Genomic DNA, 16,705 nt, shown 5'->3' with positions numbered 1-16,705 from the left:
AGATATACGGTCTACTAGTGTACACAAATGTCCCTTTCCCACCAGGCCATATAACACCTTATTATATCGGATAAACAAGTCAGGGTGATCAGAATTCAGGAAGGATGCAACATGAATTGCATTACAACTCTGCCAGACAGGCAGTCAGGCCATCAACACAAGTAAATTTCTGTATTAATTGCAGTAGTAGTAGTAGTACACGTTTGTCTACTGAACATGTCTCTGTGGAAATGGTCAAATACATGGGTCAAAGAATACATCCTTTGAATATATGCATTGCCAAGGAATAAAGGGAGGTTACACACTGCACCTCGAGCCTAATACATCAGGCTGGTCCGGTGCATCTCAGGAGTGTTTTTCTTTAATATGGAACCGGATGCACCGATGCAAGGCAGGAGGGACAATGAGGGCTTTTCGATGTCAGATGATTATTACATCTTCGTCCGGTCATAAACAGATACAGGCTACAAGGGATTTATAGACGGGTGAGAGGCAGGCCATTCAATTAGCCAATGTCTGAAGGCCAACAACAATGGGAGGTACACCTTTCTGCAACATGGAAGATTCTAGAGATGCTCCGATAATCGGCCAGTGATCGGTGATCAGCCATATCGGCCAATATTCACTCTGATCGGTAATCGGCATTTACCCTATCTGTGATCGGCGAAACTGATCTGGAGAAACTGATACACCATTTAAGTGGTATAAAATGTAATATATAGTATAGCATAATTTTGCATTTTTGTGACAGGCCTAAACATTCTCCTCTCCACACACACAGGAACAGTTTTGACGTTGGTTTTGTCATATAATAATTTTGGAAGAATTTGCAACATTTCACAAGATCAGTATCAGTAGAAAAACAATCGGTGATCGGTATCGGCCCCAATAAACCTGATCGGAGCATCCCTAGAAGATTCACTAAGACGAGATCACTATTAATGGCCAGTACAAAAACAAAAATGAATGTTTAGCTGCCGTAGGGATGAATAAAATACACTGCACATACAACAGATATTACCGGTATATAAAAAAAAAAGACAGGGCAGAAGACCAACAATGTGGGAATAGACTGCTAGTTAAGGGCCTCTCACCTCGTAGGCTGTATCTGTTGTTTATGACCAGACGAAGTTGTAATGTGACATTGAAACATTGTCGTTCATGCCTCGCATCCTGTTCCATATTAAAGAAAAGGGCTCAAATCATCAGAGTTGCTCCAGTGCCTTCTTTATTCAGCAATAAAGCTGCTCTTCGTTACAAAAGAAACATCACACCCGTGTGAACTGAGGGGCGCTCTTATCATCATACATCACATTCCGTGCTAAGCCAATCAAATCATCACAAATGTCATTCCGGCCAATCACTTTTGGCGTCTTCACTTTTCTGTCCTCACTTTTGTCTTCAATGTTTGTGTTTACAGAAACACCTAAATCTGGACATAAATATGGAAAATAGCACGTCATGATTGTCAATGCTAATCTTGGCTCTCTTTGCGACCTTAAAATTATGGGGAATTGAAGAAGGGGTCTCTCTTATCAACGAGAGGAGACATTATCAACCAACTTCTAAAAAGCAAAGCCTATTGGATTTACATCCTGAATTCAGTTGAGCCTCTTGCATTATTACATGAGGAGAATTATCACCACCGTTTAATCTTTTTTTTTGTTGTTTATACATTTTCATCCCACAATTTTTGTAACCGATATATTGTTTCACCCAGTGCCATGCAATGACTAAGCTGTGATCCTGGGCGCTACTCTCCCTCTGCATTTTTGCAACAAAAATAACTGTAGGCTAACCTTATCTAGGCCCGTCTATAAAATGTAACAAAAAGAAAAATGTAAAAACCTTGAACCACAAAAGCAGTTTGTAAACCACTGTGTGATGTATTTTTTTTACTGGGAGATTATAAAATAAATCTCACACGAACAGTAAAACCTTTTAAAGTTTTCATGTGTGCAAACTAAATCGGTCTTTGAAAAAAGTCCATTAACTTTTAGGTGAAATTATGAAAAACATAAATCAGTGTAAATTTTGACAGCAAATTCTGATTTTGTCTTAGTCTTTTGAATAACATACCATTTAGTTTTAGTCCTATTTTAGTCATCAGAAATTGTTTAGTCTTAGACAGTCGACTAAATATCTAAATCGTAGTCTTTTAGTCTTATTATTAAGTGCTAATTATGATTAGCACATTATGATTTAGTCTTTTGAATAACACCCATTTAGTTTTAGTCTATTTTAGTCATCTGAAATAGTTTAGTCCTAGTCGAGTAAATATCAAAATCTTAGTCTTTTAACAAAATTAACACTGATGTGATGTGATGCTATCATGCTAGCAGTAATTAGCAAGCACACACAGGAACATCATGGTAACAGGTTAGCTTGCTAGCTAGTGAGCCTGACACGTTATAATGTTGTTTAGCCAATAGCCAACATGCAGTCAGTTCACCTGCTGTCACATATGGAGACAATTTACAAACCGTTCTCCACAAGGTTCTCCAAGTTACAATGTCCTGTAATGGTCATGTATGTTAGCTCATGTTGTTTTGGAGAATGTTTTGTTTTGGAAGAAAGTTAAGCCAAGTTAAAACTGTGTAGCTCAACGAAATGTCGCATTTTCAACATGGGCAACGTACGTGTCACCGTCCCTCCCAGTCCCAGACGTCCAAGTGCGTCGATAATTATATTTTCCAATTCAATATTATATTCTTAGTAACAACATTACAGTACCTGAGGAGCCCTCAGCCATGATTCTTCGGACAGCTGTACGCGACACTCCAATAATAGTCGGGATTATTCGGGAACAAGAAGTTTGGAACTGGAAGACTGTTATGAGAGAATTGTATGATTAATTCATATCCATATTACTTTGTTAACTGCGTGTCGCGTCTTAATTACAGTTAATTCAAATCAATGTTTTATAAAGAAGCTAAACATGATCACCTCTTGGCTTTGCCTGCAATCATGCTCCTCACCACCAACTCAACATGGAGCCATAGTAGCAAGCTAGGTCCTCCTCCTCCTCCTAACCAGTGTTGCCAGATACCCAGATTCTGTGAGAGAAATAAGCAACCAGGTGTGTGAAAACAAACCCAAAAGAAGTGGCTAAGGGGTCAGGTTGGCACCAAAACCATCTGGGCACTAGGGACAAGTTGGACAACTGGGCACCAAAACCATCTGGGCACTAGGGACAAGTTGGACAACTGGGCACCAAAACCATCTGGGCACTAGGGACAAGTTGGACAACTGGGCACCAAAACCATCTGGGCACTAGGGACAACTGGGCACCAAAACCATCTGGGCACTAGAGACAACTGGGCACCAAAACCATCTGGGCACTAGAGACAACTGGGCACCAAAACCATCTGGGCACTAGAGACAACTGGGCACCAAAACCATCTGGGCAGTAGGGACAACTGGGCACCAAAACCATCTGGGCACTAGAGACAACTGGGCACCAAAACCATCTGGGCAGTAGGGACAACTAGGCACCAAAACCATCTGGGCACTAGGGACAACTGGGCACCAAAACCATCTGGGCACTAGAGACAACTGGGCACCAAAACCATCTGGGCACTAGGGACAACTGGGCACCAAAACCATCTGGGCACTAGGGACAACTGGGCACCAAAACCATCTGGGCACTAGGGACAACTGGGCACCAAAACCATCTGGGCACTAGAGACAACTGGGCACCAAAACCATCTGGGCACCAGAGGCGTATCTACAATAAGGCGAGGGCAGGCATCCGCCTCTCCATTTCTGGCCTGGCCAAAATCCATACAATGAGAAAAAAAGAGGACAAAAACAAGACCTGAGAACTATTAATGGACAGCTGATTGGCCGTTGCGGTAGAGCGCGACCCTCAATCACCCATTGTAATGTAAATGCAGGCCTTTCAGCCTTTGTATCCCACTCGTCTGGCAGGTATATCTCTTTGAAAACCTTTAGTGCTACGATTGTGCGCAGGGAGACGACAATTAACATATCTTGCCTGGCCAAAACGTTATTCCTGGATACGCCACTGCTGGGCACTAGGGACAACTGGGCACCAAAACCATCTGGGCACTATAGGGACAACTGGGCACCAAAACTGATGATTTCCTGTTGTTTAATAGAAATGTATCTAAATCATAGAGCTATAAATCATAGAGCTATAAAGGAGATCTAAATGTTCTGATGAATTGAAAATGGTGGACCCTGTTGTAAATAAGTGTAATGCTTAATGATGGATTGTCCACAAAGTAATAGTTTTTGTATTGACTTGTGCTTTCGTTTGAAATGTGCAATTCTGCATACTGTGAAATATAATTGTCAATCAATCAATCACGCAATCAATCAACCAACCAATCAATCAAACCATCTTAGGCTAAAGACCACCACATGAGCATGTGACAAGATGTGATGCGTTGTGAGCTTGTAGCGTGTGTGTGTGTGTGTGTGTGTGTGTGTGTGTGTGTGTGTGCGTGCGCGCGTGTGTGTGTGTGTGTGTGTGTGTGTGTGTGTGTGTGTGTGTGTGTGTGTGTGTGTGTGTGTGTGTGTGTGTGTGTGTGTGTGTGTGTGTGTGTGTGTGTGTGTGTGTGTGTGTGTGTGTGTTTGTGTGTGTGTGTGTGTGTGTGTCGCGCATAATAAACCGACATGGCAACACTGGGGGGGTGACGCACGTCAAGGGCCTGTGCTGTGGCGACATTTCCGGCGAGTTCACCATTATTATTATCCATGCTGATTATAATTTATATTATCTGTCTGTCAAAGCTGACAACAGCAACGGATTAAATTATCCTAAAATAATGTAGTTCAAATGGGTAGATTTTTAATAAAGACAAGAACCGAAAAACACTAGGCTACAAGAAAAGTCAATGGCCACAAGATGACGCCATTTGCTTATGATTCCGAATAGATGAAGAGGGCTTAAAGAAATACAAATCCGTACACTAAAGACTAAATGGACTAAACCGCCGCTCTGCTGGAGTTGAACAAAAGAAAAAAATCACACCCGTGTGAAGTAAGTGGTGCAACGTCCGAAACGGTCGAGAAATGAGTTACCGTGTGGGGGTCCCCAGGGGGTCCCTGTACTGTACTGTACTGTACTGTACTGTACTGTACTGTACTGTACTGTACTGTACTGTACTGTACTGTACTGTATTGATACACCTGAAATCATCAGTTAATGGCGTTAGACTGCAGCGCTGCACAACAGACAGTGACACTTGGTTTTGAAAACCAACCAAATGCTATTTTCGTGCTCAGACACAGCCAGCCAGCCAGGTAGCCAGGCACACACAAAGCTACTTAATGAAGTGGTTGCACCACTTAAAAACAGCAATAAACCAGGCCTGGAATTTCGTAATTTTAGGAGCAATGCCACTAATACTAATTGGCCTTTATGTTGTCGTAGCAGAACAGGAAGGCCATCAAATAAAACTAGATTTTAGTTAATTGAAATAATTCATTGAATTCAAGGGTTAAGGATGATTTTAGACTATCTGCAGTGAAATAAATAAATTATGACATTTACAATCTGAAAAGTAGCAGTGTTTGTATTGACTTGTGCTTTCGTTTGAAATGCACCCATTCTACATATTGTGAAATATTTTTTTCAATCAATCAATCAAGCCCATGCACCAATCAAAGTTACTGCATGGATTGGTTTAAAGTTGGGGACTCAGGGGAGTTAAGTAGCCTATGTGTTCAAGTTCATCTAATTTCTTGTTATGTTTTACATAGAATATTATGCATTATTTTCATATTTTATTATCTTTAACGTTTTCCGTATATAAACCATAGTTTAAGTTTGGTAATGTGTGCGTGCGTGCATTTGTTTCACAAATCACAGATTAAACTTGATTAATACATTTTTCAGTCGTGAGATTTTATTTAGCTTTATTCCATGTGTACTGCCTTTATGCAGGTCTGAGTAGGAGATTAGAGCAGAGTCAGTAGACTATATGAAAGAATGTTACCAATGTAAGGAACGTGTTAATGTGGGGTTTTGAAATGAGGCTTTGAAGCAGAAAAAGTTCAGGATTGCCGTCGGTGTGAGCTGACTACAACGGTTAACATCTGATTGATCTGAAGACTGTAGAATGCTAAATATTGATGGAAACCAAGGGCTAAATGATTCACTCTTCAGTCATTTTGGTCGATGGGATGGAATTCAGTTGAGCTGGTTTAGCAACGGAAAAGATGGATTGTGAAGTTGTGTTGTCTGTGTTTGTCCAGTCCACACTGATACAAATGCATGGGGAATCACAGTTATTTTTGAGAGGTGCTATAGCCACTCCTATAGACAGCAATGTGTGTCCCTGCCTGGGTCTGAGCACGGAAGTAACATATTTTCACCACCAAGTGTCACTGTTGCGCAGCCTAACACTCACACACGTGTGTGTTTGTCATCTTCTATCTGGTGTATTAGACGGTAGACCTCTAGCCAAATCAAAAACCTTGGCGTAGTGGATTCAGACATCTACACCTATCTATATATGCACCATGTCTCTGTACGTCTGTCTGTATATACTGTACGTAGGCTACGTGTGTACGGCTGTAATCCACGTAACTCGAGAACCGTTCGCCCCAGGCCTCACCGACTTCAAATTCGACACACACGTTCCACACCCCCACAAGGAGTGGTCAGACCCATGGTTGTCCAGAACCGCCATTAAAGGCATCTGCCCGGGCTCTGGGCAGGGCCCCTGCCACCCCAGGGTCCATATATGGAGCTGGCCTGTTCTGACATTACAACACTCCATATTTGGGCATGTCTGACACAGAACTCCATATAGGAATAAAGGGACACAGAGAGACAGATCCAGAAATCTCCATATATGGGCATAAAAGGGACAAACAGATGGGTGGAACAACTCTGACACGGATACAACGGGTATTGCATAGCCGGGTGGGGCATGGATCTCCAACTTCCATCGTTACCGACTTGGTGCTCTATAGCCAGGCACTGGTCTAGTACATTTTTAAACAGCAACATTGCACAATCACAAAGTCAGCCTACTATCACCGACTTATGTCTCAGCAGGATGTAGAACAACTTTTCCATGCATTCATCTTCAGTAGACTTGACTACTGTAACTGTGCCTTTGCAGGTTTTGAACATCCATCAAGTGACTGCAGTTGATTCAAAACGCTGCTGCTCGACTCGAAAGTGGAGCACATCACTCCAGTTCTTACATCCTTACACTGGACCCCTGTGTGGTTTATAAAGATTTATATGGTTTAGGGCCAAACTACATTTCCGATCCAGATCTCTCAGGTCATCTGGCTTTCTGTTCCTACAACCACAAAAACGTGGAGAAGCAGCATTAGGTTTATGCACCACATATCTGCAGCCTTTGATTGAGTTACTCTTCTTTTTTCTCTTTTCTTTTGTCCTCTGCACTGCAACTGTATCTATAAAGTTTTACTTGATTTGTTGTATGCAGCCTAATATTATTATAGTGTTTCCTTTATGTTTTGTGTAAAGCACATTAATTGCCTTGTCTTGCCAGTTGCCACATTAAATTGCCTTGCCTTGCTTAGGAATTATAGTATCCATTGAGAACTGTGTGTGTGTGTGTGTGTGTGTGTGTGTGTGTGTGTGTGTGCGTGCGTGCGTGCGTGCGTGCGTGCGTGCGTGCGTGCGTGCGTGCGTGCGTGCGTGCGTGTCATTCTTATCAGAATAAAATGAATCAAAGTTAATTTCCCTGTTTAGTCATCTCAGACAGCCCATTTGTGAGACTATGACTATGACTATGACGATTCACTCGTCAGAGACTATGACACAAAAGAAAAACCGAGAGGCAAATCAATCAATAAATAGATCAATTGGGTCTTCTAGCATTCCTCTTGTGTAAGAGCCTCAAACATTCCAGGGACCGGCAGACAAAATGGCTTCCCGTTTGACTGGACAGGAAGAGGAGCTGACCTGTCCTGTGTGTCATGAGATCTTTAAACATCCCGTCACGCTGTCCTGTGGCCACAGCTTCTGCAAAGACTGTCTGTAGGAATGGTGGATGGAAAATAACACGGCGGACACAAGTTCTTACCCGTGGACGAAGCGTCTGGATGTTGCAAACAGAAGATCCAGGAATGACTGAAGCTTTTAAAGGATAAACTGAAGGTATTTGATGAAGTTAAAACAGATTATGGCAAAACACAAAATCACATCATGGTTCAGTCCAGGAACACAGAGACGCAGATTAAAGAACAGTTTGAGAATCTTCGTCGGTTCCTACAGGAGGATGAGGAGGCCAGGATTGCTGCTCTGCGGGAGGAAGAGGCTCAGAAGAGTAAGGAGATAAAGGAGATGATTGAGGGTCTGAGCAGAGAAATGGAAACCCTCTCCAATGCAATCCAAGCTGCTGAGGACCAGCTGAGAGCTGACGATCAAGTCTCATTCCTCCAGAACAAGACTATGATGGAGGGAGTCCAGCTCACCCTGCCTGCAGGACCACGTACCGCCACCAGTGTCAGGAGCACTGATAAACGAGGCCAAACACCTGAAGAACCTGACCTTCAGAGTCTGGGACAAGATGAAGGACTTTGTCTCCTACACTCCTGATTCTGAGGGCTTTAACTCAAGGTCTCACAGCTGGGATGTTGAGGTTGGAGACAATAAAGACTGGGAAGTAGGCGTGTGTGTAGAGCCTCACCAGAGGAAGGGACACATAGGGAGTGGATACTGGTGTCATGGTTCTATAAGGGTTCTACAAAGCTTATCCTCATCATCAGGGGTTAAGGTGACTGATCTCTCACTGAATCAGAAACCCTGGAGGATCAGAGTCCAACTGGACTGGGACAGAGGACAGTTGTCCTTCTCTGATCCTGATTCTAACACACACTTACACACCTTCACACACACACGTTCACCGAGACACTCTTTCCATACATTAATGATAATTATGGTGGTCCGTCTCAGTCTCTGTTACCAGGGAAGATCAGTGTGACTCTGGAAAACCACAGTTAGAATCCAATAAAACCTATATTTAATATATTGTTCTGATATTGATTTGGGGATCTCCATGGTAATGAGAAGGGATTGGTTTATGGCAGGTTATTCATTATTATTTAAAATGTCATCTGATTATTTAATGTATCATTCAGTTTTGAATTACTTTGGTATTACAGACAGACAGACAGACAGACAGACAGACAGACAGACAGACAGACAGACAGACAGACAGACAGACAGACAGGTGTTTTTAGAACAACAAAATCACACCCATGTGAAGTGAGGGGTGCTCTTATCATCATACATTGCATTATCTCATTCTGGCCAATCACAATTTGCAATGTCTGTATTACACACTTTAGTCAGCTCAAGTGGAGTTAGGAGGTTTTTGACCATTAAGGAGTTGTTTTGAGAGCAGATCTACAAGTTCACAGATCAGCAACATGCTAGCTTGAAGTTGTAGATCTGCTATGTCCAGCGCAGTGTAAACTGGACTTAATTAAAAATGTATTTGTTTTTCAAAATTGTACAAGATCTAGGTTCAGTACAAAGCAGCATCAACATTATAAACCTTACAAATAGCCAGTCCAAGAAACATAACAGTTCAAATGAAAATAAAAAAGAAGAAAAATAAAAGCAAGGAAATTAATGTTCATTTAAGGTTCATATACATCCAGAATTCATCCCATGTCTCTTTCATTTTGCTGCCCAACATATATTCATATGATGTTATTTTGATCATTTCTTTGAGAAAAAATAATAATAATCATAAATAATAATACTAACAATAATAATAATAAAGTGAAGAAATGTCAACATGAAAGACAACATCTGATCGAGTAATTCAGTCAACGGACATGAAAGGGGAAAAAAAGAAAGAAAAGAAAGGGAAAGGAAAGAGGGGAAGGGGGGGGGGGGTCCATCAATCAAAGAGAATGATAAATAGTATATCTCTGCTGTCCGGAGGAAACCTCATAACTCCAAAATGTTCATTTTTCAGGAAATGAAAAATATACGTTTTAAGGAAATTAATAAAACCTTATATTTTTTTAAACGATGCAATACTGCCTCATCAAAGTTGGTGTTGTGACTTTAGATATTGTCAATTACTTGCATGAGAAGGAGAGAGGTGGTGGAGTTAGCTGTTTTAGCAGACAGTTTGAGGGTCCAATGGATCGAGTGAAATATCCCTTTAAGAACATAATACTATAATAGAGACTCTAAATGCATTGGGGACACAACAAAAGATGTTACATTATTTCCCTGGCTCCACTAAGTCCACTTATATTAAAGTAGCATGTCTTTGCAAAGTGTGAAGCAGTTATGATATTATAATCAAACACAATTCAGAATTCAGCTCAATGCAATAATAATAATTTACTAAATAGCATTGACCCCACCAGAGGAAGTTTGACATAGATTTGTAATAAAACAAACAAAAACAAATAGTCAACTGCTTTACAGTGCTTTACAATTCAGTACTTTACAAATATCTAATAATAAAGGGACACCATTTTTGAATCTCTTGTTTTCATTAATAGAGTAAATGTAATCTTTGTTGGTTAGTTTTCATTTTGAAGGTAGGGAACATTTTATTTTGACGGCGGAATTAATCAATTTCCGGTGTAACTGCAACGTATTTAATTGAACTTGACGCAGCATCTGCAGTGTGTACTGTGTAGCCCTGCAGGTCCCATAGCTCGAAGGTCTCCCATAAATAAAACGAGGCACACTGTCAAACAAGCGGGAGCTACAGCTGAGAATGTAATTACTGTAACATCAAGTTGTGTTATTATAAATATGGACAATGCTGTCTCCTTGACAACCACCATCTAGCTAGCCAATCAGAGTTTGAGCACCACCACTTCGGGCTATGGGAAGGATCCAGTACCTTTCTGCAGTTGATCAAGCATGCGCAGAACTCTTCCTTGTTGTCCCCCCCCCGTCATCCAACGAGGTGGGTGAGAGAGAGAGAGAGAGAGACCGCTAGCGAGCGAGAGGGGCTGTGAATGTCAGAGGTAGCGTTCGTTATGCATTAAAAACGACAAACTGCGATAATAAAAAAAGAGGGAAGGACGAATTCCTTCGCAGCATTTGAAGATAATCCACGCGGACGATGGGTTATTATAACCGATAGACAACGACTGGTAAATTGTGGAGGGCTTTTGGACGACAGACAACATCTGTAAAACATAACCAGGGCATCCGCTATTCTTTGCGTTGCTGTTTTCTTTTTTTTCTCCTTTTTTTTTTCTTGCCTCCTCGGACATTCAGCTATTGAAGCGCGAAGTGGCGTTCAAGGTTTTGGGCTTTGGGTTGGGGGGGCATGCATTTCGTTTTAAAAAGGAATGTTATACGCATAAAGTGTGCGTAGAATTCGCGCATTCCTTTTTCCCCTTCTCCCCATGTCCCTCGGGGACACAGTGAAGTCATTTGAGAAGAAGAGTCAATGGGAGAAGAGATACATTGTTGCGTCTTTTGTCATGCCATTGCCTATACTTTGTATGCCGTTTAATAACGAATAACCCGTATTCCCATTCGGCGCGCTCCAAGTCAACATTATTTACAGCTATTCCCAGCCCTTTTTTCCATATGGTTTTGGCTTTTTAAAGCTCATTTATCTCGCCACCCCGCTTTTTTGGGCTTATTCATTCCCCCGCTGCCCGCTGAAAGGATGCCGGATCAAATATCGGTGTCCGAGTTTCTGTCGGAAACGACAGAGGATTACAATTCTCCGACCACGTCCAGCTTCACCACCCGACTGCAGAGCTGCAGGAACACGGTCAACGTTCTGGAGGAGGTAAGGAAAGGCCACAACATTAGGCTACTTGCACCAGTCTTCTTCTGCAACGATAACAATATGCCCTCAAAGACTGTACTTACTACTGGTGGTATTAATGCACCAAACACACACACATCCCTGATGATAGACTTTGCCTTGGATCAAGACTCGATTTTTGACATTTGCATGATACGAAAGTAAAAGTCAGACCCGATAACATACATCCATGATAGTCTTGATCCAAGGGAAGGTTATAAGAGACTAATCATCATCTGCTGAACAACTAGACCCTGTCATTTATGTTACGAGAAATTCATTTGGCAGGTTGTTTGCCATCATCAGGAATTTCAGCTCTGAAGATGAGGTGATGATGTTGATGTTACGATGTTGCTTGGGAATGTTTTATAACAGTGTGGATGGATGGATGGACACCTGAGGGCACACACACACACACACACACACACACACACACACACACACACACACACACACACACACACACACACACACACACACACACACACACACACACACACACACACACCCCTATCTATGTAGTCTCTCTGTGTGTGTGTGTGTGTGTGTGTGTGTGTGTGTGTGTGTGTGTGTGTGTGCCATTCAAATAAATGCAGCTTTACTAGTCTTATTCTTGATGTTGCACTCTAGTGAAAGAGGTGAACAGCTGCACTTGCATCCTTGAGAAGAGAAAGCTTGTTGCAATGATGACACTGAACTGGTATAGAAACATCTTCATAGATGGTACGCAAACTATTGGCCTCTGAGGATTTGTTATTCTTTCTAGCAGCAACTGTTGCAGCCAAACAGAGGGGGTGGATGATATGAAATAGGGAGATGTGCATGCAGGTCTTCGACTTCAGCTTACTGTGTTCACAATTACATAACTCCCCAGCTTCAGTTCAAAGCAGAGCTGCCAAGCTCTAGCAAAGTGCTGGCTTTAGACAGCAGAGTGGGGGAGGGATGGAGAGAATGAGAGAATCCTCTACTTACTAGCTAGCTCATGGGTCTTCAACAGGGTGTCCGGGACCCCTATGGGGGGGGGGGGGGGGGGGGGTCATCAGAGTTACTAAAGGGGACTGGACTGCCAAATCATTGTGTTATAGGTTTTGGTGTTTTTTGGTGTCGAGGGGGAAAGACGGACCAAGTGCAGAGCCAAGGGTCAAGTTTATTGGTTTAAGTGTTTAAATGTCATAAAATACACACAGACACTGATGCTACTGTATCATCAGTGTTGTGAAAATAATTGTGCTGTCCAACAACTCAATCTTATCAATTGTTTTAATCTGACATAATTTGATACAATAATGAAGTAGGGGTCCTTCTGCTTCATCTGCCCCTCGGCAAAGGGGTCCCCGTCCCCCTACTCTAGCAACATTTAGCATAATTCAGAATGTCAAAGGTTTCACACAGTCCAGCACATGGATTGGACGTGTTTTTAATGTACAGCACAGACAGTCCACATCATCTACTGTTTTGCGTGACACTCACGTGGTTTCAGGCCCAGGCCGGTAAACAATAACATGAGAACCGTGTGCGCCGTGTTAACAAACACACCCCCTTCATTTGATACGACCTCTGATCAACAGGGTGAGTTTAATAAGGTCAGGCAGGTGGGGGAATGGAGGAGGGCATGGGTGGGGTGGGGTGGGGAGACCACACAGAATGCTAATGTCTAATCCATGGTTCTGGCTGGAACAGGCACCGGCCCTGCCATGGTTAAGTGGGGCATGAAATCCGGGAGGCACGCCACCCACCTTTGCCATTCATTGTCTATAATGCCAAAATGTGACACGTGATTGAAAAATATATGAATTAGATTTAAACTCACTGCAGCATTTGGTTCTCAAAGTGTGTGTGTGTGTGTGTGTGGGGGGGGGGGGGGGGGGGCTAGTAGCGAATGTAGCGTCGCAATCCTTAATATCCATAAATAATGTTGGCTATTCAAAAATAGTACGATCTACAAGCACACAAGCGTGCCACTTTTGCCGCGCTGCAAGCTTGTACATCTGCTATTTCTTTTGAGAAATATCGAAAATGTTGAATAATTCTGATTTTCTTTTTTAACACAAATCTTCTCTTCTGGGGGTCCCTGGCACAAAATCTTTTCAGATGTGGGCAAATGCATATCGAGGGGTCCTTGACATGAAAAGGTTTGAGAACCACTGCACTACCTTCTCGAGTGTCCTCATTTCTCCAAACTAATTAAACATGTTGACACCTTTTGAATGGAAAGCTGTGGTTCAGAAACAACATTTAAATGAAGGGCGCAGGCCTATGTGACATCGTAAATTCAATTGTCCATATGAATTTTCTCTTCTTTTTTGCACTTGGCTTCATTGCACGTCCGTCACTCTTGATGAAAACGTTAGCCAAACATCCATAGAGGCCGGTGGTGTTATTTCTGTGCTGATAGTAGTTGTTAACAAGCGCCAATAGCAGAGCACGTCCCACTGCCAACAGATAAACATCCAAAGGAGCAGGACAATAACCAATGTCAGCTTGCTATTGTGAGTCATGCGTGCACACGAAGCACATTGGATCGGGCCCAGTGCACATTCTTCCCTCTCTTCTGCATTCCAAATGCTACAGGCTTAGAGTAGAGTACGTGTGCTATAAATCATCCCGAAGTTCTGTGTACATTTATAGTGTAATAATAGGAATTTCTGGAAAATGGTACTTGACTCGAGATATGTTTATTTTCAAATACAGAGCCCTTTTTTTATCCATTCACCGAAACAAGGAAAGGCTTGCGCTTCAGGAATCACCTCGCTGGCTCCATGCCTCAGAAACCCAGAGAGTGCAGCAGCACAAACGAAAAACATCTGTTAGAAAAAGGCCGCCATGTGCGCCGGAGCTTTGGTAGCCACTCTGGAATTTCTGCAGAGATCACATGACGAGGAAGACCATTTATACTGGGACCAAAAACCACCAGCAAATGTATTTGTTTGCTGTTTAGAATTTGATAGAACATGTCTAGCGAGTAAATAGTATAACTATTTAGCAGATTTCCATCCAAGGCATCCAAATAGATTCACAGTTCATTTTGTTTACTGTAAGTACAGCAAAACAGCCAGTCTATTGCTATGACTTGTCCTCCTGTTGCTTAGTTCTGCTCCTTAGTTCTGATATGAAAAAGAACAGACAACGCTAAGGTTGGGAGCGATGTCTGCTCAAATTTGACATTAGGAAAAACAAAACATTGTGATGGACATTATCCTGTTTATCAAACTGAGCTTTGCAGTTTGTAGAGCCGGTCTAGAACGCATACGAAACAGTCTACTAGTGGGCCCAGGATGACCACATTCTGAATACCCAAAAAGAGGACACACGGTCAGGCCCTCTTGGTCGCACCAGTGCACCTTACATTTAGTGTGTGTGTGTGTGTGTGTGCGTGTGCGTGTGCGTGTGCGTGCACGTGTGCGTGAACACCTAAACCTAAATTATAGGTGCCACCAACTAAAAAGTGGAAGATGTTCGATGTACTGATAGTCTGCTACACGTATATAGTTTCATAGTTACAAAGGAATAGTGAAGCAGCTTAATGTTAGGGGGAACCAATTCAAATACAAAATCCCAAACAACCGTATTTGCTCATATGCTAAAAACAAAGCGAGTTTACTTACAGCAAACACAGACAAGCTATGAAATGTAGTCACCGGTTTCTAACACAACTTGTCAATGACACACAGGAGATGATGATGTATGTCGACACACAACCCTAAACAACACTATTTTAAACCTCCTAACACTTGCTTTAAAGTTGGATACATTTGCATCGTTCTTGCATTAAATGTTAAATGGTGCATTTATATAGCACCTTTATCCAAGGCGCTTTACATAGATTGTGCATTACATTCACCCATTCACACACACATTCATACACCGATTGCGGCGGAAGCCATGCAAGGTACCAACCAGCACATCGGGAGCAATTTGGGGTTCAGTGTCTTGCCCAAGGACACTTCGACATGTAGCCAGGAGGAGCCGGGATTCGAACCGCCGACCCATGGATCATTGGACGACCTGCTCTACCTCTTGAGCCACAGTCGCCCCATTACAGCAGCAAACCCAGAAACAAAACTTCCATCATCAAAGAGAACTCTGTAAAAGTCATGTCTCAATCCCTCAGTGTTAAGAGTGTTGTTCATGATCTCCAAGACTCTCCAAAATGTCTCCAAGTTATTTCCCCACAATCCCCAGTAATGTTGACAAGGTAAATTATGCAAAAGGTACAGGGTGAATATTTAATGCTGTAACCTGAGGGATGGGAAAGCTGACCCACGGGAGAGTTCTCATGCCCTGCGTTCTTCCTATGAGTCACCAAAAGGTGCAGAGAGGGAGCGAGAGAGAGAGAGGGAGAGAGGGGAGAGAAAAGGAGCTATTGCTGCAACATCAGAGCCTTTTAATTCAGCTCCACACATCAATTATTGATTACTGCGTAATGACACAAAGATGTTCTGTTCCCTCCTCCGTTCTCCCACCTGCCTGTTCTTTTCCTCCTCACGATATCGTCTACTTTTCTTTCTTTTTTTATAGCACAGTGGAATGCTCCAACTTATTTCCTGTTTTTATAGTTGGATCAGTTGCAGATGAGAAGTTGCGGAAAACAATCAACAGCGAGATAGGATAGGAAGACGCAAAGTTAAAAATAACAGCGCTGGTTGCTAACTTATCCGCCTCACAACAAAACAGGAGATTACATAATTATTTGTGGATTGCTGTGCAGACATGGAAGCTGGTGTGGTGTGGTGAGGTAGCCCCTCTTCCTCAACCCAGCACTACCTACTACTCAATATCTACCACACAAAATTGACTAAGACAGTTTAACTTTTATAAACTGAATTGAAACATATCAGGCTCTTATCACCATATTTTAACTTTTTGAGGTTTTCTTTGTAAAATATTGCCCTACTTGATCATAGTACAACTTCACACAAAAGTAGCAGATGTGCAAGCTTGAA

General features: G+C 42.3%; 1 protein-coding gene across 6 annotated transcripts in view; it reads left to right on the top strand.

The window, feature by feature from the left end:
* Positions 1–10,739: 10,739 nt before the first annotated feature.
* asap1b (ArfGAP with SH3 domain, ankyrin repeat and PH domain 1b) overlaps positions 10,740–16,705 on the top strand; it is an 86,442-nt gene continuing 80,476 nt past the window's right edge. For 3 of the 6 annotated variants that reach the window (XM_079489212.1, XM_079489210.1, XM_079489209.1), the window contains exon 1: positions 10,740–11,744. In XM_079489212.1, the coding sequence (XP_079345338.1) occupies positions 11,619–11,744 (126 nt within the window). In that variant the 5' untranslated portion in view covers positions 10,740–11,618. The remainder of the gene's footprint in view (positions 11,745–16,705) is intronic. The other 3 variants (XM_079489211.1, XM_079489207.1, XM_079489208.1) reach the window with 3 other exon arrangements.

The sequence above is a fragment of the Electrona antarctica genome (assembly GCF_951216825.1).
Source record: "Electrona antarctica genome assembly, chromosome: 20".
NCBI classification, from domain to species: domain Eukaryota; kingdom Metazoa; phylum Chordata; class Actinopteri; order Myctophiformes; family Myctophidae; genus Electrona; species Electrona antarctica.
Note: the sequence above shows the minus strand (reverse complement) of the source record. Positions and strands in the feature narration are given on the sequence as shown.